Source organism: Oncorhynchus gorbuscha, unplaced genomic scaffold (genome assembly GCF_021184085.1).
Source record: "Oncorhynchus gorbuscha isolate QuinsamMale2020 ecotype Even-year unplaced genomic scaffold, OgorEven_v1.0 Un_scaffold_2655, whole genome shotgun sequence".
Taxonomy (NCBI): Eukaryota; Metazoa; Chordata; class Actinopteri; order Salmoniformes; family Salmonidae; genus Oncorhynchus; species Oncorhynchus gorbuscha.
In genome coordinates, this window is record NW_025747107.1 from 41517 (window position 1) to 67964 (window position 26448).

At 41.8% G+C, this 26448-nt stretch overlaps 1 protein-coding gene across 1 annotated transcript; it reads right to left on the bottom strand.

Moving 5' to 3' along the window:
* Positions 1 to 245: 245 nt before the first annotated feature.
* Positions 246 to 26448, bottom strand: LOC124026226 (DNA polymerase delta catalytic subunit-like; the record flags this gene model as incomplete). Its single annotated transcript, XM_046339340.1, has 15 exons — positions 246 to 527; positions 4103 to 4200; positions 9344 to 9396; positions 10161 to 10274; positions 10538 to 10670; positions 10792 to 10894; positions 11073 to 11225; positions 15441 to 15616; positions 16160 to 16297; positions 16414 to 16509; positions 17453 to 17600; positions 24009 to 24122; positions 24867 to 24983; positions 25673 to 25720; positions 26348 to 26448. Coding segments are annotated over 15 exons (1680 nt in total), but the record flags the coding sequence as incomplete, so codon positions are not given.

Genomic DNA, 26448 nt, shown 5'->3' on the forward strand with positions numbered 1-26448 from the left:
AGTACTGTATACCCTCCCTTTGCAAACCCTATCCTGGATCACAACTCCTACGCAGATGCTTCAGAAATACAGTCTATCATAACACAAGGCATGGGAATGTAGCCTATTAGAAGTGTTTTTAGTTAAAAACGACTGCTGCTTTGCATTGGTTATTCACTTTTCGTACTCAACATACTACAACATCCACCACCATACTTTTAGTTCAATGCAACTGAGATCTTCTAGACTGAAGACAGACAACTATGGTAAGACACATTTCTACAAAAAGATGTAATTTATTTAGATTCATAATTCAAGAAAAAAGTCTAAGTGTAACATTTACAATTCTTACAAGAAGAAAATACAGTACAAATCCTTTCAAGGAGAGGGAGAGAGTCTGAGAAAGAGTGGGGAGAGAGAGAGGGGAGCCGGTGAATATGGAGTCTGTTGGTTCTGTCTCTCACCATCCAAAGCGAGACACCAGCTTCTCCTGATCATCCAGATCTTTCTGCACCTTCTTCCTCATGTAGAATATGGGACAGTCCCGGCTAGATAGAGGGAGACACAGCAACATTTACTTATAAATAATATCATATATACAGTGGGGTCCTAAATGATTGACAACCTTGATAAAGATGAGCAAAAATGTATAAAATAATTAAAATGCTGTATGCCCCATAAACATGGGGATGAATATTATTTTATGCTTATATCATTGCTCAGAGAAAGAGATTTTGATTTAGGTAATAGGTTTTTTTCTCCAATACCTCACCTTACGAGGGTTAAAGGTACTGAGCCTTTTTCTAAAAGGTTTTATGAGTTGGAGAATCAAATATGAGGGATTTTAGACCATTCCTCCAGACAGAATGCTTCCAGATCCCTGATATCCTTTGTCTGTGCATATGGACTGCCCTCTTCAATTCAAACCACAGGTTTTCAAATGGGTTTGAAGTCTGGAGACTGAGATGACCATTGCAAAATGTTGATTTAGTGGCCAATAAAAATGTATTTGTGTATTTTGATGTGTGCTTGGGGTTATTGTCTTGCTGGAAGATCCACTTGTGGCCAAGTTTCAGCCTCCTGGCAGAGGCAACCAGGTTTTTGCCAAAAAATATCCTGGTACTTGGTGAAGTACATTATCCCCCTGGCCTTAACAAAGGGCCCCAGGAACAGTGGAAGCAAAATAGCCTCATAACATCAAAGATCCATGAAAATAGAGCTCTTTGGCCACGCCCACCAGGGGTGGCGTCTAAATGAGAATGCATCAAGCAGAACAGAACCCCAAACCTTCTGTAAAATATTGTAGTGGATCTTTGTTATGGGACCATTTTAGCTATTTTCACAGGAGATATGCTCCCAGAAACGCAATGCAACCAATACAGTGTGCAACTTTCTTTTTATACAGTTTACCGTCCGTCAGAACCTACAGAAAGGTTTGGGTGTGCCTTTCTTTTTATACAGTTTACCGTCCGTCAGAACCTACAGAAAGGTTTGGGTGTGCCTTTCTTTTTATACAGTTTACCGTCCGTCAGAACCTACAGAAAGGTTTGGGTGTGCCTTTCTTTTTATACAGTTTACCGTCCGTCAGAACCTACAGAAAGGTTTGGGTGTGCCTTTCTTTTTATACAGTTTACCGTCCGTCAGAACCTACAGAAAGGTTTGGGTGTGCCTTTCTTTTTATACAGTTTACCGTCCGTCAGAACCTACAGAAAGGTTTGGGTGTGCCTTTCTTTTTATACAGTTTACCGTCCGTCAGAACCTACAGAAAGGTTTGGGTGTGCCTTTCTTTTTATACAGTTTACCGTCCGTCAGAACCTACAGAAAGGTTTGGGTGTGCCTTTCTTTTTATACAGTTTACCGTCCGTCAGAACCTACAGAAAGGTTTGGGTGTGCCTTTCTTTTTATACAGTTTACCGTCCGTCAGAACCTACAGAAAGGTTTGGGTGTGCCTTTCTTTTTATACAGTTTACCGTCCGTCAGAACCTACAGAAAGGTTTGGGTGTGCCTTTCTTTTTATACAGTTTACCGTCCGTCAGAACCTACAGAAAGGTTTGGGTGTGCCTTTCTTTTATACAGTTTACCGTCCGTCAGAACCTACAGAAAGGTTTGGGTGTGCCTTTCTTTTTATACAGTTTACAGTCCGTCAGAACCTACAGAAAGGTTTGGGTGTGCCTTTCTTTTTATACAGTTTACCGTCCGTCAGAACCTACAGAAAGGTTTGGGTGTGCCTTTCATGCTTTATACAGGGACTGCAGAACCTACAGAAAGGTTTGGGTGTGCCTTTCTTTTTACACAGTTTACCGTCCGAAGAACCTACAGAAAGGTTTGGGTGTGTCTTTCTTTTTATACAACCCCTCTGAATCAGAAAGGTTTGGGTGTGGGGCTTTTTACAGGTGTTTCACCTCTACCGTCGAACCTAATATTTATATATTTCTTTAATTCCATTATTTTATTTTTAGACCTACAGAAAGGTTTGTTGTGAATTTTTATACAGTTTACTGCACTGTCCGAGCTAGGAACCTACAGAAAGCATTTTGCTACACCCCAATTTTCTTTTTACATGTGTATGTGAACCAATAACATTTGATATTTGAGTGTGATTTTATACAGTTTACCGTGTTTCAGAAACTTCTTTTTATACAGTTTACTCCGTCAGAACCTACAGAAAGGTTTGGGTGTGCCTTTGTTGATCATTTTAGCTGTTTTCCGTCAGAACCTACAGAAAGGTTTGGGTGTGCCATTTCAGAAGTTTTATACAGTTTACATCCGTCAGATCTCCAACAGGTGAATATGTGAGTATCAATAACATTTGAGAAGTTACAGAGTTTGGGTGTGCCATTTCTTTTTATACAGTTTCCCATTTCAGAAACATGTTTCAAGCTCTCCCAGTACAGAAAGTTTGGGTGTATCAGCCCATGTCTTTATAAGGGATCTCCCATGCTCTGACAATTGGTTACTGGGGGGTTGAACTGTGTTACAGGGGTTGAAAGGAGAAGGGGGAAACCCAGTTGTCAAAATGAATAAATGTATCTTCCCATTTCAGAACCCCTCTGAATCAGAGAGTATCAGAAGGGGCTGTCTCCCAGGTGTTTCAGAAGTGTCCTAATATTTATATATTTCTTTAATTCCATTATTTTATTTTTAGATGTGTGTATTCCCATTTGTGAATTGTTAGATATCTCCCATGTTGGAGCTAGGAACACAAGCATTTTGACACCCACAATTACATCTGCCCATGTGTATGTGAAATAGATTTGATATTAAGAGTGGTGATATTAAACACTTTTAAACATGTTTCAAGCTCTGTGAAGTTGGCTGTTGATCATGTCTTGGCTGTTGAGTATCTCCCATTTCAGAAGTGAATATAGAGTATCTCCCATTTCAGAAGTGAATATAGAGTATCTCCCATTTCAGAAGTGAATATAGAGTATCTCCCATTTCAGAAGTGAATATAGAGTATCTCCCATTTCAGAAGTGAATATAGAGTATCTCCCATGTCAGAAGTGAATATAGAGTATCTCCCATTTCAGAAGTGAATATAGAGTATCTCCCATGTCAGAAGTGAATATAGAGTATCTCCCATTTCAGAAGTGAATATAGAGTATCTCCCATTTCAGAAGTGAATATAGAGTATCTCCCATTTCAGAAGTGAATATAGAGTATCTCCCATGTCAGAAGTGAATATAGAGTATCTCCCATTTCAGAAGTGAATATAGAGTATCTCCCATTTCAGAAGTGAATATAGAGTATCTCCCATTTCAGAAGTGAATATAGAGTATCTCCCATTTCAGAAGTGAATATAGAGTATCTCCCATGTCAGAAGTGAATATAGAGTATCTCCTGTTTCAGAAATGTCACCTATGTATTTATTTACTGAAGTTATCTTCAGATTGTAAACAAACTTGGAGCTTGACATCACCCTGTGAGAGTCACATTAACGATGTACCAGGAAAGTAACTTTCAAACACACACATCTGTATACCAAGTGTGTGTGTGTGTGTGTGTGTGTGTGTGTGTGTGTGTGTGTGTGTGTGTGTGTGTGTGTGTGTGTGTGTGTGTGTGTGTGTGTGTGTGTGTGTGTGTGTGTGTGTGTGTGTGTGTGTGTGTGTGTGTGTGTGTGTACCTGGTACAGAGCACATCCTCATGGAGTGAGCCCTGACAGCGTTGACACTGTGTCCACAGGCGAGAGAAGCGCTCCTCCAGAGTACTTAAGTGTAAGATCTAGAATTCAAAGAGATTCAACATTAGTAAGTATTAATCAGAGAGATTCACCATTAGTAAGTATTAATCAGAGAGATTCAACATTAGTAAGTATTAATCAGAGAGATTCAACATTAGTAAGTATTAATCAGAGAGATTCAACATTAGTAAGTATTAATCAGAGAGATTCAACATTAGTAAGTATTAATCAGAGAGATTCAACATTAGTAAGTATTAATCAGAGAGATTCAACATTAGTAAGTATTAATCAGAGAGATTCAACATTAGTAAGTATTAATCAGAGAGATTCAACATTAGTAAGTATTAATCAGAGAGATTCAACATTAGTAAGTATTAATCAGAGAGATTCAACATTAGTAAGTATTAATCAGAGATTCAACATTAGTAAGTATTAATCAGAGAGATTCAACATTAGTAAGTATTAATCAGAGAGATTCAACATTAGTAAGTATTAATCAGAGAGATTCAACATTAGTAAGTATTAATCAGAGATTCAACATTAGTAAGTATTAATCAGAGAGATTCAACATTAGTAAGTATTAATCAGAGAGATTCAACATTAGTAAGTATTAATCAGAGAGATTCAACATTAGTAAGTATTAATCAGAGATTCAACATTAGTAAGTATTAATCAGAGAGATTCAACATTAGTAAGTACAAATCAAGAGAGATTCAACATTAGTAAGTATTAATCAGAGAGATTCAACATTAGTAAGTATTAATCAGAGAGATTCAACATTAGTAAGTATTAATCAGAGATTCAACATTAGTAAGTATTAATCAGAGAGATTCAACATTAGTAAGTATTAATCAGAGAGATTCAACATTAGTAAGTATTAATCAGAGAGATTCAACATTAGTAAGTATTAATCAGAGAGATTCAACATTAGTAAGTATTAATCAGAGAGATTCAACATTAGTAAGTATTAATCAGAGAGATTCAACATTAGTAAGTATTAATCAGAGAGATTCAACATTAGTAAGTATTAATCAGAGAGATTCAACATTAGTAAGTATTAATCAGAGAGATTCAACATTAGTAAGTATTAATCAGAGAGATTCAACATTAGTAAGTATTAATCAGAGAGATTCAACATTAGTAAGTATTAATCAGAGAGATTCAACATTAGTAAGTATTAATCAGAGAGATTCAACATTAGTAAGTATTAATCAGAGAGATTCAACATTAGTAAGTATTAATCAGAGAGATTCAACATTAGTAAGTATTAATCAGAGAGATTCAACATTAGTAAGTATTAATCAGAGAGATTCAACATTAGTAAGTATTAATCAGAGAGATTCAACATTAGTAAGTATTAATCAGAGAGATTCAACATTAGTAAGTATTAATCAGAGAGATTCAACATTAGTAAGTATTAATCAGAGAGATTCAACATTAGTAAGTATTAATCAGAGAGATTCAACATTAGTAAGTATTAATCAGAGAGATTCAACATTAGTAAGTATTAATCAGAGAGATTCAACATTAGTAAGTATTAATCAGAGAGATTCAACATTAGTAAGTATTAATCAGATTCAACATTAGTAAGATTCAACATTAGTAAGTATTAATCAGAGAGATTCAACATTAGTAAGTATTAATCAGAGAGATTCAACATTAGTAAGTATTAATCAGAGAGATTCAACATTAGTAAGTATTAATCAGAGAGATTCAACATTAGTAAGTATTAATCAGAGAGATTCAACATTAGTAAGTATTAATCAGAGAGATTCAACATTAGTAAGTATTAATCAGAGAGATTCAACATTAGTAAGTATTAATCAGAGAGATTCAACATTAGTAAGTATTAATCAGAGAGATTCAACATTAGTAAGTACAAATCAGGAGAAATTCACCATTAAAGTATAACTGAACAAAAATATAAAACGCAACATGCAACAATTTCAAAGATTTTGCTGAGATACAGTTCATATGAGGAAATCAGTCAATTGAAATACATTCATTAGGCCCTAATCTATGGATTTCACATGACTGGGCAGGGGTACAACCATGGGTGGGCATAGGGTCACCCACTGCAAAGCCAGGTCCAACCAATCACAATGAGTTTTTCCCCACAAAAGGGCTTAATTACAGACTAAAACCCCTCCCCCGGGGGGCTGGTGTGGTTCCACGTAGTCTGCGGTAGTGAGGCCGGTTGGATGTACTGCCAAATTCTATAAAACAACTTTGGCTTATGGTAGAGAAATGCACATTCAATTCTCTGCTAACAGCTCTGGTTGTCATTCCTGCAGTCATCAGGCCAATTGCACGCTCCATGTGACATTGTGTTGTGTGACAAAACTGCATATATTAGAATGGCCTTTTATTATCCCTAGCACAAGGTGCACCTGTGTAATGATCATGCTGTTTAATCAGTGTATTGATATGCCACACCTGTCAAGTGGATAGATTATATTGGTAAAGGAGAAATGCTCACAAACAGGGAGGTAAACAAAATGGTGGCCAAAATTTGAGAGAAATAAGGTTTTTCTGTGATCTTTTATTTCAGCTCATGAAACATGGGACCAGCACTTTCCATGTTGAATTCATATTTTTGTTCAGTGTAGTTATCAGATGGATTCACCATTAGTAAGTAGTTATCAGATGGATTCACCATTAGTAAGTAGTTATCAGATGGATTCACCATTAGTAAGTAGTTATCAGATGGATTCACCATTAGTAAGTAGTTATCAGATGGATTCACCATTAGTAAGTAGTTATCACCACGACACCTTGGCACTCCCCAATGTACGCATCTATTATCCCTGTTACATTAAATATTTAGCATCAGATTAACACAACAGGTTGATATTAGCTCCTAATGAACAGGACCCAGATTAACACAACAGGTTGATATATTAGTTCCTAATGATCAGGACCCAGATTAACAGAACAGGTTGATATATTAGTTCCTAATGATCAGGACCCAGATTAACAGAACAGGTTGATATATTAGCTCCTAATGAACAGGACCCAGATTAACAGAACAGGTTGATATATTAGTTCCTAATGAACAGGACCCAGATTAACAGAACAGGTTGATATATTAGTTCCTAATGAACAGGACCCAGATTAACAGAACAGGTTGATATATTAGCTCCTAATGAACAGGACCCAGATTAACAGAACAGGTTGATATATTAGTTCCTAATGAACAGGACCCAGATTAACAGAACAGGTTGATATATTAGTTCCTAATGAACAGGACCCAGATTAACAGAACAGGTTGATATATTAGCTCCTAATGAACAGGACCCAGATTAACAGAACAGGTTGATATATTAGTTCCTAATGAACAGGACCCAGATTAACAGAACAGGTTGATATATTAGTGCCTAATGAACAGGACCCAGATTAACAGAACAGGTTGATATATTAGTTCCTAATGAACAGGACCCAGATTAACAGAACAGGTTGATATATTATTTCCTAATGAACAGGACCCAGATTAACAGAACAGGTTGATATATTAGCTCCTAATGAACAGGACCCAGATTAACAGAACAGCTTTGATATATTAGTGCCTAATGAACAGGACCCAGATTAACAGAACAGGTTGATATATTAGTTCCTAATGAACAGGACCCAGATTAACAGAACAGGTTGATATATTAGTTCCTAATGAACAGGACCCAGATTAACAGAACAGGTTGATATATTAGTTCCTAATGAACAGGACCCAGATTAACAGAACAGGTTGTATTAGCTAACCTAATGAACAGGACCCAGATTCAGAACAGGTTGATAGATTTGCCTAATGAACAGGACCCAGATTAACAGAACAGCTATGACATTAGCTGGGACTGAACAGGACCCAGATTAACAGAACAGGTTGTATATTAGCTCCTAATGAACAGGACCCAGATTAACAGAACAGGTTGATACACACAGCTACAGTAGAACAGTGGGAACACCACAGCTACAAGAAAGAGGTTGATTATTAGCTCCTAATACCCAGATTAGAACAGGATTGATTAGTGGGAATGAACAGGACAGATTAACAGAACAGGTTGATATATTAGCTCCTAATGAACACCCAGATTAACAGAACAGGATTGATATATTAGTGCTAATAGAACAGGATGGATTAACACAACAGGTTGAGGATATTAGTGCCTAATGAACAGGACCCAGCTATTAACAGAACAGGTTGGATTAGCTCCTAATGAACAGGACCCAGATTAACAGAACAGGTTGATGGATTAGTGCCTAATGAACAGGACCCAGATTAACAGAACAGGTTGATATATTAGTGCCTAATGAACAGGACCCAGATATAGAAAGGTTGATATTTGGGAATGAACAGGACCCAGATTAACAGAACAGGTTGATATATTAGTGAACCTAATGAACAGGACCCAGATTAACAGAACAGGTTGATAATTAGTTCCTAGTGATCAGGACCCAGATTAACAGAACAGGTTGATATATTATTCCTAATGAACAGGACCCAGATTAACAGAACAGGTTGATATATTAGTTCCTAATGAACAGGACCCAGATTAACAGAACAGGTTGATATATTAGCTCCTAATGAACAGGACCCAGATTAACAGAACAGGTTGATATATTAGCTCCTAATGAACAGGACCCAGATTAACAGAACAGGTTGATATATTAGCTCCTAATGAACAGGACCCAGATTAACAGAACAGGTTGATATATTAGCTCCTAATGAACAGGACCCAGATTAACAGAACAGGTTGATATATTAGCTCCTAATGAACAGGACCCAGATTAACAGAACAGGTTGATATATTAGTTCCTAATGAACAGGACCCAGATTAACAGAACAGGTTGATATATTAGTTCCTAATGAACAGGACCCAGATTAACAGAACAGGTTGATATATTAGTGCCTAATGAACAGGACCCAGATTAACAGAACAGGTTGATATATTAGCTCCTAATGAACAGGACCCAGATTAACAGAACAGGTTGATATATTAGCTCCTAATGAACAGGACCCAGATTAACAGAACAGGTTGATATATTATGTATCCTAATGAACAGGACCCAGATTAACAGAACAGGTTGATATATTAGCTCCTAATGAACAGGACCCAGATTAACAGAACAGGTTGATATATTAGCTCCTAATGAACAGGACCCAGATTAACAGAACAGGTTGATATATTGTACCTCTTTCTGGTACAGTTCAGACTCCTTCTTCTTACAGAAATCACACACAGCCGCTGTGGGGAGGAAAGCAGAGATTACAAATCACACAGTTTTGTACAACTAACCTAACCCACAATTCAGACCCATTCAAAATCCTATTTTCCCTAACCCATACCCTAACCTTAAACCCCCTAGAAATAGCATTTGACCTTGTGGGGACTAACAAAGTGTTTGTTTGTTTACTATTCTTGTGGCATAGCTAAACACGTCCAGTTCCAAAGAGGACGGATTAGAGGGACACACAGCTACAGTAGAAAGAGGATGGATTAGTGGGAACACACAGCTACAGTAGAAAGAGGATGGATTAGTGGGAACACACAGCTACAGTAGAAAGAGGATGGATTAGTGGGAACACACAGCTACTATAGAAAGAGGATGGATTAGTGGGAACACACAGCTACTATAGAAAGAGGATGGATTAGTGGGAACACACAGCTACTATAGAAAGAGGATGGATTAGTGGGAACACACAGCTACAGTAGAAAGAGGATGGATTAGTGGGAACACACAGCTACTATAGAAAGAGGATGGATTAGTGGGAACACACAGCCACTATAGAAAGAGGATGGATTAGTGGGAACACACAGCTACTATAGAAAGAGGATGGATTAGTGGGAACACACAGCTACTATAGAAAGAGGATGGATTAGTGGGAACACACAGCTACTATAGAAAGAGGATGGATTAGTGGGAACACAGTGGGAATATCCTCTTTCTACTGTGGCTGTGTGTTCCCACTAATCCATCCATCAAACAGTATATTATTACTCTCTCTCACCATCGTCCTTCAGCACTGCTCTGCAACCGATACAGGCGCTCCTCTTGGTGGCGAAGGCCATGAGCCCCCCCACCCTGGAGGTCAACACTGTCTTACAGCGCGTGTGATCCCCCTCTGAAACACACATCAAATCAACTTTATTTCTGCAATTACTCTAATAGCAGCAGCAGTGATGGTGTATGTATGAGTGAGAGGGCCGAGAGAAAGGAAGAGACCCTGTGTGTGTGTGTGTGTGTGTGTGTGTGTGTGTGTGTGTGTGTGTGTGTGTGTGTGTGTGTGTGTGTGTGTGTGTGTGTGTGTGTGTGTGTGTGTGTGTGTGTGTGTGTGTGTGTGTGTGTGTGTGTGTGTGTGTGTGTTGTGGAGTGTGAGAGACTCACTCAGTAAGACGCTCTCTGCTTTGCTCTCTCCCAGGATGGGCTCAAAGATGCGGAGCAGTGGCTTGGAGAGCTGTTGTTCCAGGTAGTACTGGGTGTCAATGGGAATGTTGTTCTCCAGAACATAGATTGGATCCTACACACACAATAGTAATGATTTGTGTGAATGTTAATTAATGTATACCTTTACACGACACACCGACAATCACATGAATATTTCCAATAGCCTCCAATAGACAGACACACACAGTTCTAACCTCAGACTTCATGTATGCTGCTACTCCTTTGGCAGCTTTGATGATGACATAGGGAACTCTGTCTCCCAGTTGGGGGGCGCTACCCGCGTCTCTCTTCTTCATCCTGCAGAGGGGTCAGAGGTTATCAACTGGTAACAAGGGTTAAGAACAACTTATTTGGATGGGCTTCCATCAACCGTTCCAATCCAGCCATTACAATGAGCCTTTCCACCCCATTTCTCCCTGTAACAGGGTCAATGTTCCTCCTCTCTCTGTGCCTCTCTCCATCTCTCCCTCCTTACCTCTCGGCCAGTTCCACATGCGCCTGCTTGGCAGTGTACTCCTGGGCTGTGCGGGTCAGCTCCTTGGTGATAACCAGCTGGCTGATGTCGATGCGGTTACACAGCAGGTCAGAGATGACCTCTTTGGCGTGGGCCACCGCACCCTGGGGATCTCTGTGTAGAGAGACCAGGAGGGAGGGTAGAGAGACCAGGAGGGTGGGAGGGTAGAGAGACCAGGAGGGAGAGAGACCAGGAGGAGGGGGTAGAGAGACCAGGAGGGAGGGAGGGTAGAGAGACCAGGAGGGAGGGTAGAGAGACCAGGAGGGAGGGTAGAGAGACCAGGAGGAAGGGTAGAGAGACCAGGAGGGAGGGTAGAGAGACCAGGAGGGAGGGTACAGAGACCAGGAGGGAGGGTACAGAGACCAGGAGGGAGGGGGTAGGGAGGGTAGAGAGACCAGGAGGGAGGGTACAGAGACCAGGAGGGAGGGTACCAGAGACCAGGAGGGAGGGTACAGAGACCAGGAGGGAGGGAGGGTAGAGAGACCAGGAGGGAGGGAGGGTAGAGAGACCAGGAGGAAGGGAGGGTAGAGAGACCAGGAGGGAGGGTAGAGAGACGAGGGAGGGAGGGTAGAGAGACCAGGAGGGAGGGTAGAGAGACGAGGGAGGGAGGGTAGAGAGACAGGAGGGGAGGGTAGAGGAGGGAGGGAAGAGGGAGGAGAGGGAGAGAGAGACCAGGGAGGGAGTGGAGTGAGGGAGGGTAGAGAGACCAGGAGGGAGTGGAGTGAGGGAGGGTAGAGAGACCAGGAGGGAGTGGAGTGAGGGAGGGTAGAGAGACCAGGAGGGAGTGGAGTGAGGGAGGGTAGAGAGACCAGGAGGGAGTGGAGTGAGGGAGGGTAGAGAGACCAGGAGGGAGTGGAGTGAGGGAGGGTAGAGAGACCAGGAGGGAGTGGAGTGAGGGAGGGTAGAGAGACCAGGAGGAGTGGAGTGAGGGAGGGTAGAGAGACCAGGAGGGAGGGAGGGAGAGACCAGGAGGAGTGGAGTGGAGTGTGGGAGGGTAGAGAGACCAGGAGGGAGTGGAGTGTGGGAGGGTAGAGAGACCAGGAGGGAGTGGAGTGAGGGAGGGTAGAGAGACCAGGAGGGAGTGGAGTGAGGGAGGGTAGAGAGACCAGGAGGGAGTGGAGTGAGGGAGGGTAGAGAGACCAGGAGGGAGTGGAGTGAGGGAGGGAGGGTAGAGAGACCAGGAGGGAGTGGAGTGAGGGAGGGAGGGTAGAGAGACCAGGAGGGAGTGGAGTGAGGGAGGGTAGAGAGACCAGGAGGGAGTGGAGTGAGGGAGGGTAGAGAGACCAGGAGGGAGTGGAGTGAGGGAGGGTAGAGAGACCAGGAGGGAGTGGAGTGAGGGAGGGTAGAGAGACCAGGAGGGAGTGGAGTGAGGGAGGGTAGAGAGACCAGGAGGGAGTGGAGTGAGGGAGGGTAGAGAGACCAGGAGGGAGTGGAGTGAGGGAGGGTAGAGAGACCAGGAGGGAGTGGAGTGAGGGAGGGAGGGGTAGAGAGACCAGGAGGGAGTGGAGTGAGGGAGGGTAGAGAGACCAGGACGGAGTGGAGTGAGGGAGGGAGGGTAGAGACCAGGACGGAGTGGAGGGAGGGAGGGTAGAGAGACCAGGAGGATTTGTGGAGTTAGGGAGGGAGGGTAGAGAGACCAGGAGGGAGTGGAGGAGGGAGGGTAGAGAGACCAGGAGGGAGTGGAGTGAGGGAGGGTAGAGAGACCAGGAGGGAGTGGAGTGAGGGAGGGTAGAGAGACCAGGAGGGAGTGGAGTGAGGGAGGGTAGAGAGACCAGGAGGGAGTGGAGTGAGGGAGGGTAGAGAGACCAGGAGGGAGTGGAGTGAGGGAGGTAGAGAGACCAGGAGGGAGGGTAGATGAGATGAACCAGAGAAAACGCAGAGTCAATTATTTGATTAATTTAACCAGGTTAGTCTCGTTGAAATAACACTTTTTCAGGGGGCCTGGACCAAGACAGAAGCAACATCAGATTCAGACATGAACATCAACCAGGCAAAACATCAATACAACAAGCAGCATGTCAGTAACAAACATGTACACAACACAAATATCTAGATCTACAAGTTTCTTATTGGACACGTTAAGATAGTGCCTCCCAGTTTCACTCTGTTCCAGACCTACTGAACAGGACCCAGGACAACAACTCTGTTACATACAGTTGAAGTTAGAAGTTTTACATACACCTTAGCCAAATACATTTAAACTCAGTTTTTCACGATTCCTGACATGTAATCCTAGTAGAAATTCCCTGTTTTAGGTCAGTTAAGATCACTTCATTTTAAGAATGTGAAATGTCAGAATAATAGTAGAAAGAATTATTTATTTCAGCTTGTATTTCTTTCATCACAGTGGGTCAGAAGGTTACATACACACAATTAGTATTTGGTAGCATTGCCTTTAAATTGTTTAATTTGGGTAAAACATTATTTATTGGAAAGCAGCATCAAGCTCATCACCTTGTACTGTCAGCACCCTGTGAAGTTCATCACATAGTGCATCTGGACACTAATAAACTGCATGCTTTCCTGAGTCATAGTGGGAGGACCCCACGACATAAGTTTGGGTAAAGACTTCCCACCGCAATTTATCACATAATTCATTTTACAGACACAAAAAGATTCCATGTTGAATAAACACATTGTCTGTCGGCATTAATAAAATTTACCGGCATTTCCTGTTTCCATCAGCAAATCATGACTTCTTTCCTGAGCCCGGTAATTCATCCTCATGAAATGGTTGGATGGAAACCTGGTTTATGAGAACCTTCTGTAGTAGATGGTACCTACCGTCTAACAGAATGTTCTAGATGGTAACCTACCTGTCTATCAGAATGTTCTAGATGGTACCTCCAGTCTATCAGAATGTTCTAGATGGTACCTACCTGTCAACAGAATGTTCTAGATGGTACCTACCTGTCTATCAGAATGTTCTAGTACCTACCTGTCTATCAGAATGTTCTAGATGGTAACCTACCTGTCGATCAGAATGTTCTAGATGGTACCTAGTCTATCAGACTGTTCTAGATGGTAACCTTGTCGATCAGAATGTTCTAGATGGTACCTACCTGTCTATCACAATGTTCTAGATGCTACCTCAGAACCTGTCTATCAGAATGTTCTAGATTTCCTACCTGTCTATCAGAATGTTCTAGATGGTACCTACCTGTTTAATCAGAATGTTCTAGATGGTACCTACCAGTCTATCAGAATGTTCTAGATGGTACCTACCAGTCTATCAGAATGTTCTAGATGGTACCTACCTGTCTATCAGAATGTTCTAGATGGTACCACCTGTCTATCAGAATGTTCTAGATGGTACCTACCAGTCTATCAGAATGTTCTAGATACCTACCCGTCTATCAGAATGTTCTAGATGGTACCTACCTGTCTATCAGAATGTTCTAGATGGTACCTACCTGTCTATCAGAATGTTCTAGATGGTACCTACCTGTCTATCAGAATGTTCTAGATGGTACCTACCTGTCTATCAGAATGTTCTAGATGGTACCTACCTGTCTATCAGAATGTTCTAGATGGTACCTACAGTCTATCAGAATGTTCTAGATGGTACCTACCTGTCTATCAGAATGTTCTAGATGGTACCTACCTGTCTATCAGAATGTTCTAGATGGTACCTACCAGTCTATCAGAATGTTCTAGATGGTACCTACCTGTCTATCAGAATGTTCTAGATGGTACCTACCTGTCTATCAGAATGTTCTAGATGGTACCTAGTCTATCAGAATGTTCTAGATGGTACCTACCCGTCTATCAGAATGTTCTAGATGGTACCTACCTGTCTATCAGAATGTTCTAGATGGTAACCTGTCTATCAGAATGTTCTAGATGGTACCTACCTGTCTATCAGAATGTTCTAGATGGTACCTACCAGTCTATCAGAATGTTCTAGATGGTACCTACCTGTCTATCAGAATGTTCTAGATGGTACCATATAATTAAATAATATAATTTAGTATTTTAATAGGGTCTCCGTGGTAGTACCTTCTGGTTTCATCATTTCCCCCATAGGTTATCAAACAAAACCTGTCTATCAGAATGTTCTAGATGGTACCTACCTGTCTATCAGAATGTTCTAGATGGTACCTACCTGTCTATCAGAATGTTCTAGATGGTACCTACCAGTCTATCAGAATGTTCTAGATGGTACCTACCTGTCTATCAGAATGTTCTAGATGGTACCTACCTGTCTATCAGAATGTTCTAGATGGTACCTACCTGTCTATCAGAATGTTCTAGATGGTACCTACCTGTCTATCAGAATGTTCTAGATGGTACCTACCAGTCTATCAGAATGTTCTAGATGGTACCTACCGGTCTATCAGAATGGTCTGCAGGCAGGTGTTGATCAGATTGGCCACCAGGGTACAGTTGTCTCTGCGGACCGTCTCGATACCCTTGCAGTCCATCTTGTCGTGAGTGTCGGCGCTGGAGGAGAAGTAGAGGCCTGCGTAGCGCTTCTTGTTGATCAACAGATAGGGGTAGTACACCTGAAGGGAGAGAGAGAGGAGAGAGAGAGAGAGAGAGAGAGAGAGAGAGAGAGAGAGAGAGAGAGAGAGAGAGAGAGAGAGAGAGAGAGAGAGAGAGAGAGAGAGAGAGAGAGCGATAAGAGGGAGTTTAACTAGTCTTTATTTGACCATAGAAGAAGCTCATAGTAGCCTCGGGTCAAGTCCAAAGGGAGAAGAGAGGAGAGAGTATGGATGTTAGTTATTTGACCATCCAAGAGAGGATGAGCATAGCTTTATTCCAGACTAACCAAAAGACAAAGTAGTACAAGCTGGCTGGCTCTAGCACTTGACCTGGGTTATGTTCAGTTTTTCCTAATTGGACAACTCCAGGTTGTACCCATATAATTAAATAATATAATTTAGTATTTTAATAGGGTGTCCGTGGTAGTACCTTCTGGTTTCATCATTTCCCCCACAGGGGTTAGGGTTTTCAAACAATAGTTTCACTCCGTTTTAAAACGTTTCCCATCAACTGAACATGACCCAGGGCTATTAGCAACTGTGTTTTAAATGGTGAACTGGTACCTTCTCAAACTCCAGTTTGATGGGAGGGGTGAAGTGGGAGGAGACCCACTCTGCCGCCTCCCTCCCAACCTCCATGGCCCTGCTCACAGTGTCCACGCCCAGTTTGACCATGACGGAGTCCGTGTCCCCGTAGATGACCTGACACACACACAGACAATCAAGGAGGGTTGTGAAAGTAGAACAACTAAAAAGAGGAGAAGAAGAAAGGACAGGTTAGGATGATGTAACGACTGTCCTCCTCGCTCTCCTCTCACCTTGGCATCGGCTTGGTAACCGTTGGCGATGGTGTACTTGGATTCCACCAGCTGTTTGGTCTGCTCAATCATCTGTCTGCCAAACCCAGTAACACTCTGGAAACACAGGGAGAGGTTAGGAACACTGGTGACACTCTGGAAACACAGGGAGAGGTTAGGAACACTGGTGACACTCTGGAAACACAGGGAGAGGTAAGGAACACTGGAGACACGCTGGAAACACAGGGAGAGGTTAGGAACACTGGTGACACTCTGGAAACACAGGGAGAGGTTAGGAACACTGGTGACACTCTGGAAACACAGGGAGAGGTTAGGAACACTGGTGACACTCTGGAAACACTGGAACACTGGTGACACTCTGGAAACACAGGGAGAGGTTAGGAACACTGGTGACACTCTGGAAACACAGGGAGAGGTTAGGAACACTGGTGACACTCTGGAAACACAGGGAGAGGTTAGGAACACTGGTGACACTCTGGAAACACAGGGAGAGGTTAGGAACACTGGTGACACTCTGGAAACACAGGGAGAGGTTAGGAACACTGGTGAACTGGAAACACTGGTTAGGAACACTGGTGACACTCTGAAACACAGGGAGAGGTTAGGAACACACTTGACACTCTGGAAACACAGGGAGAGGTTAGGAACACTGGTGACACTCTGGAAACACAGGGAGAGGTTAGGAACACTGGTGACACTCTGGAAACACAGGGAGAGGTTAGGAACAACACTGGAAACACAGGGAGAGGTTAGGAACACTGGTGACACTCTGAAACACAGGGAGAGGTTAGGAACACTGGTGACACTCTGGAAACACAGGGAGAGGTTAGGAACACTGGTATTTCCAAGACGTCTTAAGATTTGTCCAAAGACATCAAGACATGTTTATGTCTTAAGAGGTCTGAAGACATGGTGTTGGCTGGGTATGTAAATACAAACAGGACATTGTCTGGAGTCCTACAGCTCCACTGGCCTGGGTTCCTGGTCCCAGTTTCCACTTTGAGACACTATGCTTGAGGAAACTGGGCAGGGTGCTCACCTGTGAGATCTCAAGGCAGGGCAGCTTGCCCACCTGAGCCCCTGTAAAGCCATAGACGGAGTTGGCGCTGATTTTGAGAGCGAGCTGTCGACCGTCGAGGACCTGTTTCTTGAAAGGATCCGTTTCCTTTTTCAGCTCCGCTTTGGCCCTGAAGACATCGAAAGGGGGTCAGAAATAACAACCACCACAACTATGGTCCTTCTGTAGCTCATTTGTTAGAGCATGGCGCTTGTAACGCCAGGGTAGTGGGTTCGATTCCCGGGACCACCCATACGTTAGAATGTATGCACACATGACTGTAAGTCGCTTTGGATAAAAGTGTCTGCTAAATGGCATATATTATATTATTATTATAACTTTCATTTGTTAAGCACTGTTCATTCACTGTTTGTTAAGCACTGTTCATTCACTGTTTGTTAAGCACTGTTCATTCACTGTTTGTTAAGCACTGTTCATTCACTGTTTGTTAAGCACTGTTCATTCACTGTTTGTTAAGCACTGTTCATTCACTGTTTGTTAAGCACTGTTCATTCACTGTTTGTTAAGCACTGTTCATTCACTGTTTGTTAAGCACTGTTCATTCACTGTTTGTTAAGCACTGTTCATTCACTGTTTGTTAAGCACTGTTCATTCACTGTTTGTTAAGCACTGTTCATTCACTGTTTGTTAAGCACTGTTCATTCACTGTTTGTTAAGCACTGTTCATTCACTGTTTGTTAAGCACTGTTCATTCACTGTTTGTTAAGCACTGTTCATTCACTGTTTGTTAAGCACTGTTCATTCACTGTTTGTTAAGCACTGTTCATTCACTGTTTGTTAAGCACTGTTCATTCACTGTTTGTTAAGCACTGTTCATTCACTGTTTGTTAAGCACTGTTCATTCACTGTTTGTTAAGCACTGTTCATTCACTGTTTGTTAAGCACTGTTCATTCACTGTTTGTTAAGCACTGTTCATTCACTGTTTGTTAAGCACTGTTCATTCACTGTTTGTTAAGCACTGTTCATTCACTGTTTGTTACTGTTCATTCACACTGTTCATTCACTGTTTGTGAAGCCCTGTTCATTCACTGTTTGTGAAGCCCTGTTCATTCACTGTTTGTTAAGCACTGTTCATTCACTGTTTGTTAAGCACTGTTCATTCCCTGTTTGTTAAGCACTGTCTATTCACTGTTTGTTAAGCACTGTTCATTCCCTGTTTGTTAAGCACTGTCTATTCACTGTTTGTTAAGCACTGTTCATTCACTGTTTGTTAAGCACTGTTCATTCACTGTTTGTTAAGCACGGTTCATTCACTGTTTGTTAAGCACGGTTCATTCACTGTTTGTTAAGCACTGTTCATTCACTGTTTGTTAAGCACTGTTTGTTCATTCACTGTTTGTTAAGCACTGTTCATTCACTGTTTGTTAAGCACTGTCTATTCACTGTTTGTTAAGCACTGTTCATTCACTGTTTGTTAAGCACTGTTCATTCACTGTTTGTTAAGCACGGTTCATTCACTGTTTGTTAAGCACGGTTCATTCACTGTTTGTTAAGCACGGTTCATTCACTGTTTGTTAAGCACGGTTCATTCACTGTTTGTTAAGCACTGTTCATTCACTGTTTGTTAAGCACTGTTCATTCACTGTTTGTTGAAGCCCTGTTCATTCACTGTTTGTTAAGCACTGTTCATTCACTGTTTGTTAAGCACGGTTCATTCACTGTTTGTTAAGCACTGTTCATTCACTGTTTGTTAAGCACTGTTCATTCACTGTTTGTTAAGCACTGTTCATTCACTGTTTGTTAAGCACGGTTCATTCACTGTTTGTTAAGCACTGTTCATTCACTGTTTGTTAAGCCCTGTTCATTCACTGTTTGTTAAGCACTGTTCATTCACTGTTTGTTAAGCACGGTTCATTCACTGTTTGTTAAGCACTGTTCATTCACTGTTTGTTAAGCACGGTTCATTCACTGTTTGTTAAGCACTGTTCATTCACTGTTTGTGAAGCCCTGTTCATTCACTGTTTGTTAAGCACTGTTCATTCACTGTTTGTTAAGCACTGTTCATTCACTGTTTGTTAAGCACTGTTCATTCACTGTTTGTGAAGCCCTGTTCATTCACTGTTTGTGAAGCACTGTTCATTCACTGTTTGTTAAGCACTGTTCATTCACTGTTTGTTAAGCACTGTTCATTCACTGTTTGTTAAGCACTGTTCATTCACTGTTTGTTAAGCACTGTTCATTCACTGTTTGTTTGAAGCCCTGTTCATTCACTGTTTGTTAAGCACTGTTCATTCACTGTTTGTTAAGCACTGTTCATTCACTGTTTGTGAAGCCCTGTTCATTCACTGTTTGTTAAGCACTGTTCATTCACTGTTTGTTAAGCACTGTTCATTCACTGTTTGTTAAGCACTGTTCATTCACTGTTTGTTAAGCACGGTTCATTCACTGTTTGTTAGCACACGGTTCATTCACTGTTTGTTAAGCACTGTTCATTCACTGTTTGTTAAGCACGGTTCATTCACTGTTTGTTAAGCACTGTTCATTCACTGTTTGTTAAGCACTGTTCATTCACTGTTTGTTAAGCACGGTTCATTCACTGTTTGTTAAGCACTGTTCATTCACTGTTTGTGAAGCCCTGTTCATTCACTGTTTGTTAAGCACTGTTCATTCACTGTTTGTTAAGCACTGTTCATTCACTGTTTGTTAAGCACTGTTCATTCACTGTTTGTGAAGCCCTGTTCATTCACTGTTTGTAAGCAATTCACTGTTTGTTCATTCACTGTTTGTTAAGCACTGTTCATTCACTGTTTGTTAAGCACTGTTCATTCACTGTTTGTTAAGCACTGTTCATTCACTGTTTGTTAAGCACTGTTCATTCACTGTTTGTTAAGCACTGTTCATTCACTGTTTGTTAAGCACTGTTCATTCACTGTTTGTTAAGCACTGTTCATTCACTGTTTGTTAAGCACTGTTCATTCACTGTTTGTTAAGCACTGTTCATTCACTGTTTGTGAAGCCCTGTTCATTCACTGTTTGTTAAGCACTGTTCATTCACTGTTTGTTAAGCACTGTTCATTCACTGTTTGTTAAGCACTGTTCATTCACTGTTTGTTAAGCACTGTTCATTCACTGTTTGTTAAGCACTGTTCATTCACTGTTTGTTAAGCACTGTTCATTCACTGTTTGTGAAGCCCTGTTCATTCACTGTTTGTTAGCACTGTTCATTCACTGTTTGTTAAGCACTGTTCATTCACTGTTTGTTAAGCACTGTTCATTCACTGTTTGTTAAGCACTGTTTGTTCATTCACTGTTTGTTAAGCACTGTTCATTCACTGTTTGTTAAGCACTGTTCATTCACTGTTTGTTAAGCACGGTTCATTCACTGTTTGTTAAGCACTGGTTCATTCACTGTTTGTTAAGCACTGTTCATTCACTGTTTGTTAAGCACTGTTCATTCACTGTTTGTTAAGCACTGTTCATTCACTGTTTGTTAAGCACTGTTCATTCACTGTTTGTGAAGCACTGTTCATTCACTGTTTGTTAAGCACTGTTCATTCACTGTTTGTTAAGCACTGTTCATTCACTGTTTGTTAAGCACTGTTCATTCACTGTTTGTTAAGCACTGTTCATTCACTGTTTGTTAAGCACTGTTCATTCACTGTTTGTTAAGCACTGTTCATTCACTGTTTGTGAAGCCCTGTTCATTCACTGTTTGTTAAGCACTGTTCATTCACTGTTTGTTAAGCACTGTTCATTCACTGTTTGTTAAGCACTGTTCATTCACTGTTTGTTAAGCACTGTTCATTCACTGTTTGTTAAGCACTGTTCATTCACTGTTTGTTAAGCACTGTTCATTCACTGTTTGTTAAGCACTGTTCATTCACTGTTTGTTAAGCACTGTTCATTCACTGTTTGTTAAGCACTGTTCATTCACTGTTTGTTAAGCACTGTTCATTCACTGTTTGTTAAGCAGTTCATTCACTGTTTGTTAAGCACTGTTCATTCACTGTTTGTTAAGCACTGTTCATTCACTGTTTGTTAAGCACTGTTCATTCCCTGTTTGTGAAGCCCTGTTCATTCCCTGTTTTTAAGTTAATTCACCACTGTTCATTCACTGTTTGTTAAGCACTGTTCATTCACTGTTTGTTAAGCACTGTTCATTCCCTGTTTGTTAAGCACTGTTCATTCCCTGTTTGTTAAGCACTGTTCATTCACTGTTTGTGAAGCCCTGTTCATTCACTGTTTGTTAAGCACTGTTCATTCCCTGTTTGTTAAGCACTGTCTATTCACTGTTTGTTAAGCACTGTTCATTCCCTGTTTGTTAAGCACTGTTCATTCCCTGTTTGTTAAGCACTGTTCATTCCCTGTTTGTTAAGCACTGTTCATTCACTGTTTGTTAAGCACTGTTCATTCACTGTTTGTTAAGCACTGTTCATTCCCTGTTTGTTAAGCACTGTTCATTCACTGTTTGTTAAGCACTGTTCATTCACTGTTTGTTAAGTTCATTCACTGTTTGTTAAGCACTGTTCATTCACTGTTTGTTAAGCACTGTTCATTCACTGTTTGTTAAGCACTGTTCATTCACTGTTTGTTAAGCACTGTTCATTCACTGTTTGTGAAGCCCTGTTCATTCACTGTTTGTTAAGCACTGTTCATTCACTGTTTGTTAAGCACTGTTCATTCACTGTTTGTGAAGCCCTGTTCATTCACTGTTTGTTAAGCACTGTTCATTCACTGTTTGTTAAGCACTGTTCATTCACTGTTTGTTAAGCACTGTTCATTCACTGTTTGTTAAGCACTGTTCATTCACTGTTTGTTAAGCACTGTTCATTCACTGTTTGTTAAGCCCTGTTCATTCACTGTTTGTTAAGCCCTGTTCATTCACTGTTTGTTAAGCACTGTTCATTCCCTGTTTGTTAAGCACTGTTCATTCACTGTTTGTTAAGCCCTGTTCATTCCCTGTTTGTTAAGCCCTGTTCATTCCCTGTTTGTTAAGCACTGTTCATTCACTGTTTGTGAAGCCCTGTTCATTCCCTGTTTGTTAAGCACGGTTCATTCCCTGTTTGTTAAGCACTGTTCATTCACTGTTTGTTAAGCACTGTTTGTTAAGCACTGTTCATTCCCTGTTTGTTAAGCACTGTTCATTCCCTGTTTGTTAAGCACTGTTCATTCCCTGTTTGTTAAGCACTGTTCATTCCCTGTTTGTTAAGCACTGTCTATTCACTGTTTGTTAAGCACTGTCTATTCACTGTTTGTTAAGCACTGTTCATTCACTGTTTGTTAAGCACTGTTCATTCCCTGTTTGTTAAGCACTGTTCATTCCCTGTTTGTTAAGCACTGTTCATTCCCTGTTTGTTAAGCACTGTTCATTCCCTGTTTGTTAAGCACTGTTCATTCACTGTTTGTTAAGCACTGTTCATTCACTGTTTGTTAAGCACTGTTCATTCCCTGTTTGTTAAGCACTGTTCATTCCCTGTTTGTTAAGCACTGTCTATTCACTGTTTGTTAAGCACTGTCTATTCACTGTTTGTTAAGCACTGTTCATTCACTGTTTGTTAAGCACGGTTCATTCCCTGTTTGTTATGCACTGTTCATTCCCTGTTTGTTAAGCACTGTTCATTCCCTGTTTGTTAAGCACTGTTCATTCACTGTTTGTTAAGCACTGTTCATTCACTGTTTGTTAAGCACTGTCTATTCACTGTTTGTTAAGCACTGTTCATTCACTGTTTGTTAAGCACTGTTCATTCACTGTTTGTTAAGCACGGTTCATTCACTGTTTGTTAAGCACGGTTCATTCACTGTTTGTTAAGCACTGTCTATTCACTGTTTGTTAAGCACTGTTTGTTAAGCACTGTTCATTCCTGTTTGTTAAGCACTGTTCATTCCCTGTTTGTTAAGCACTGTCTATTCACTGTTTGTTAAGCACTGTCTATTCACTGTTTGTTAAGCACTGTTTGTTAAGCACGGTTCATTCACTGTTTGTTAAGCACTGTTTGTTAAGCACGGTTCATTCACTGTTTGTTAAGCACTGTTTGTTAAGCACTGTTTGTTTAGCACTGTCTGTTCACTGTTTGTTAAGCACGGTTCATTCACTGTTTGCATGGACTGACTTTTGTCCAGGATGAATTGGTTCATACACAACTCAGCTTTGGTCACTTGACGGCACAACAGTTGAATGATCTTTTGTGCCAGTGAAATGGTTTAGGAGCACACTTAAAATGTCAGAAATATACAAGAACCACCTGTCATCCCCAGGCCATCTTTTGGCCATTATATTTATGTAACCTTTATCTAAGCAGGGAGTCCCATAGAGAAACAAGTCTATTTGGCAAGGGAGCCCTGCATCTCAAACCCAGCAAGCAATTACACATTAAGTTACAAACAGAAACAGTTCAATCAAGACAGGAAACACAAAGTAGCAAACAAACCCAAAATTATAAGAGGAATAGTCATAAAGACAGCCATAAAGACAGCCCTCATATACTCTATAGCAGTGTTACTGATCCTAGATCAGATTGAGAAACCTAGGAGATGTGCATAGACCCTCGTTTCAGCTGACTCCAGGTCAGTGCTTACTTCTTCCTGGCAGAGAGCAGGTCCTCCAGGATATCAGGCAGAAGTCCCTTCCTCACCGAGCTCTTAACAAACAGGTCTCCTGTGGGAGTCTTGATGAAGTCCTCTGGGGTCAGACTAAGGAGACAAGACACCCATGTCACTTACAAAATCAACCTTGGTCGACCAATCAAGGATGCAGTCATGCAAAACTGGCTGAGGTTTTCACAGCCACCTGTTGCAGAGCCCTGTCGTAGCTAGATTAGGGTTGGAATGAAAACCTACAGGAGGACAGCTCTCCAGGAACAGGGTTGGAGTTAAAACCTACAGGAGGGTATCTCTCCAGGAACAGGGTTGGAGTTAAAAACCTACCGGAGGATATCTCTCCAGGAACAGGGTTGGAGTTAAAACCTACATGAGGGTAGCTCTCCAGGAACAGGGTTGGAGTTAAAACCTAACGGAGGGTAGCTCTCCAGGAACAGGGTTAGAGTTAAAACCTACAGGAGGGTATCTCTCCAGGAACAGGGTTGGAGTTAAAACCTACAGGAGGGTATCTCTCCAGGAACAGGGTTGGAGTTAAAACCTACCGGAGGGTATCTCTCCAGGAACAGGGTTGGAGTGAACACCTACAGGAAGGTATCTCTCCAGGAACAGGGTTGGTGAGCCCTGGTTAGTGGGACAACAACAGTGACTCTCTCACCCCAGCTTCTCCGCTGAGCCCTTCTGAAGCAGGGTGGTGTAACAGAGGTTGTGGGCCCTGGTTAGTGGGACAACAACAGTGACTCTCTCACCCCAGCTTCTCCGCTGAGCCCTTCTGAAGCAGGGTGGTGTAACAGAGGTTGTGGGCCCTGGTTAGTGGGACAACAACAGTGACTCTCTCACCCCAGCTTCTCCGCTGAGCCCTTCTGAAGCAGGGTGGTGTAACAGAGGTTGTGGGCCATCATGATGGAGGGGTACAGAGAGGAGAAATCCAGGGTGGCGATGGGGACGCTGTAGTATCTGGAGAACCCAGAGAGAGACAGATTACGTCAAGATGATGTTTTTACCCACATAGCAGTCATAGACAGTGAAATACATAAAGGGACCACAATGGAAATAAGTCATTGACTTTACTGTGTTATCGCTGACAGCATGTATGTACTGTGTTATCGCTGACAGCATGTATGTACTGTGTTATCGCTGACAGCATGTATGTCCTGTGTTATCGCTGACAGCATGTATGTCCTGTGTTATCGCTGTGTTGTATGTCGCTGACAGCATGTTGGTACTGTGTTATCGCTGACAGCATGTATGTACTGTGTTATCGCTGACAGCATGTATGTACTGTGTTATCGCTGACAGCATGTATGTACTGTGTTGTCGCTGACAGCATGTATGTACTGTGTTATCGCTGACAGCATGTATGTACTGTGTTATCGCTGACAGCATGTATGTACTGTGTTATCGCTGACAGCATGTATGTACTGTGTTATGGCTGACAGCATGTATGTACTGTGTTATCGCTGACAGCATCCATGTACTGTGTTATCGCTGACAGCATGTATGTACTGTGTGTATATTTGTTGAATTGTCAAACAAAATCTAATCAATATTAGATTACATTAATACACAAACAAAACATTCAAGCTAAAATCACAAGTAAAAACCATGTCAGAACACACCCTAAAACACAGAGCAGTGTTACTCACCCTTTCTCTGGCTCAAGCAGCTCCAGTGAAGTCTTCACCTCCCTCAGGCTTCACCACTGGCATGACCAGACCCTGTTTCATTGTAACAGCACACAGAGTTGACATCATTTCCTCGGTCCCAAGCATTTAGGTGAGAACGTGTGTTCTGTATTGAGAGAAAGAACACCTGCCGCAGAACAGCAGAACCACTTTGATCTCCTCTGGAGAGCAGGTAGGTGAGGAACCAGGGTGACTCTGGCCATCTCCATGTATCACACACAAGCTTCTGCAGCAGACAGGGGCAGGTAGGCATCCTTCACAGTCAGAACAGGGCGCCTCCGGGTCTGCTCATTACCATTCTGGGATAGAAGGGGAACAGAGGGAAAGAGAGGAAACAACATGAACAGTCTGTCAGTATCTGGGGGAAAGTCCTAATAGGAGGCCTCCCACTTGACAGAAAGTGAGCAGAGAAAGAGAGGACAGAGAGAGCAGAGAGAGGAGAGAGAGGAGTCCCTCAGAGCAGAGAGAGGAGAGAGAAGAGAGTCAGACAGCACACTTGGAACAAGGAGAGACAGTCTGAGTCAGGAGAGCTGAGAGCAGAGAGAGACAGGAGAGAGAGCAGTCCTCAGCAGCACCTGAGAGAGAGAGAGCAGACAGAGCAGACAGATCAGAGAGCAGACAGACAGAGAGATGTACCTGCAGATCTGTGATGATAGAATGCTGAACAGAACCCTGTTCTTGCAGGAAGTGGAAGCTGACGGCGTTGAGAAGCGCAGTTTGTAGTCCCTCAGCAGCAC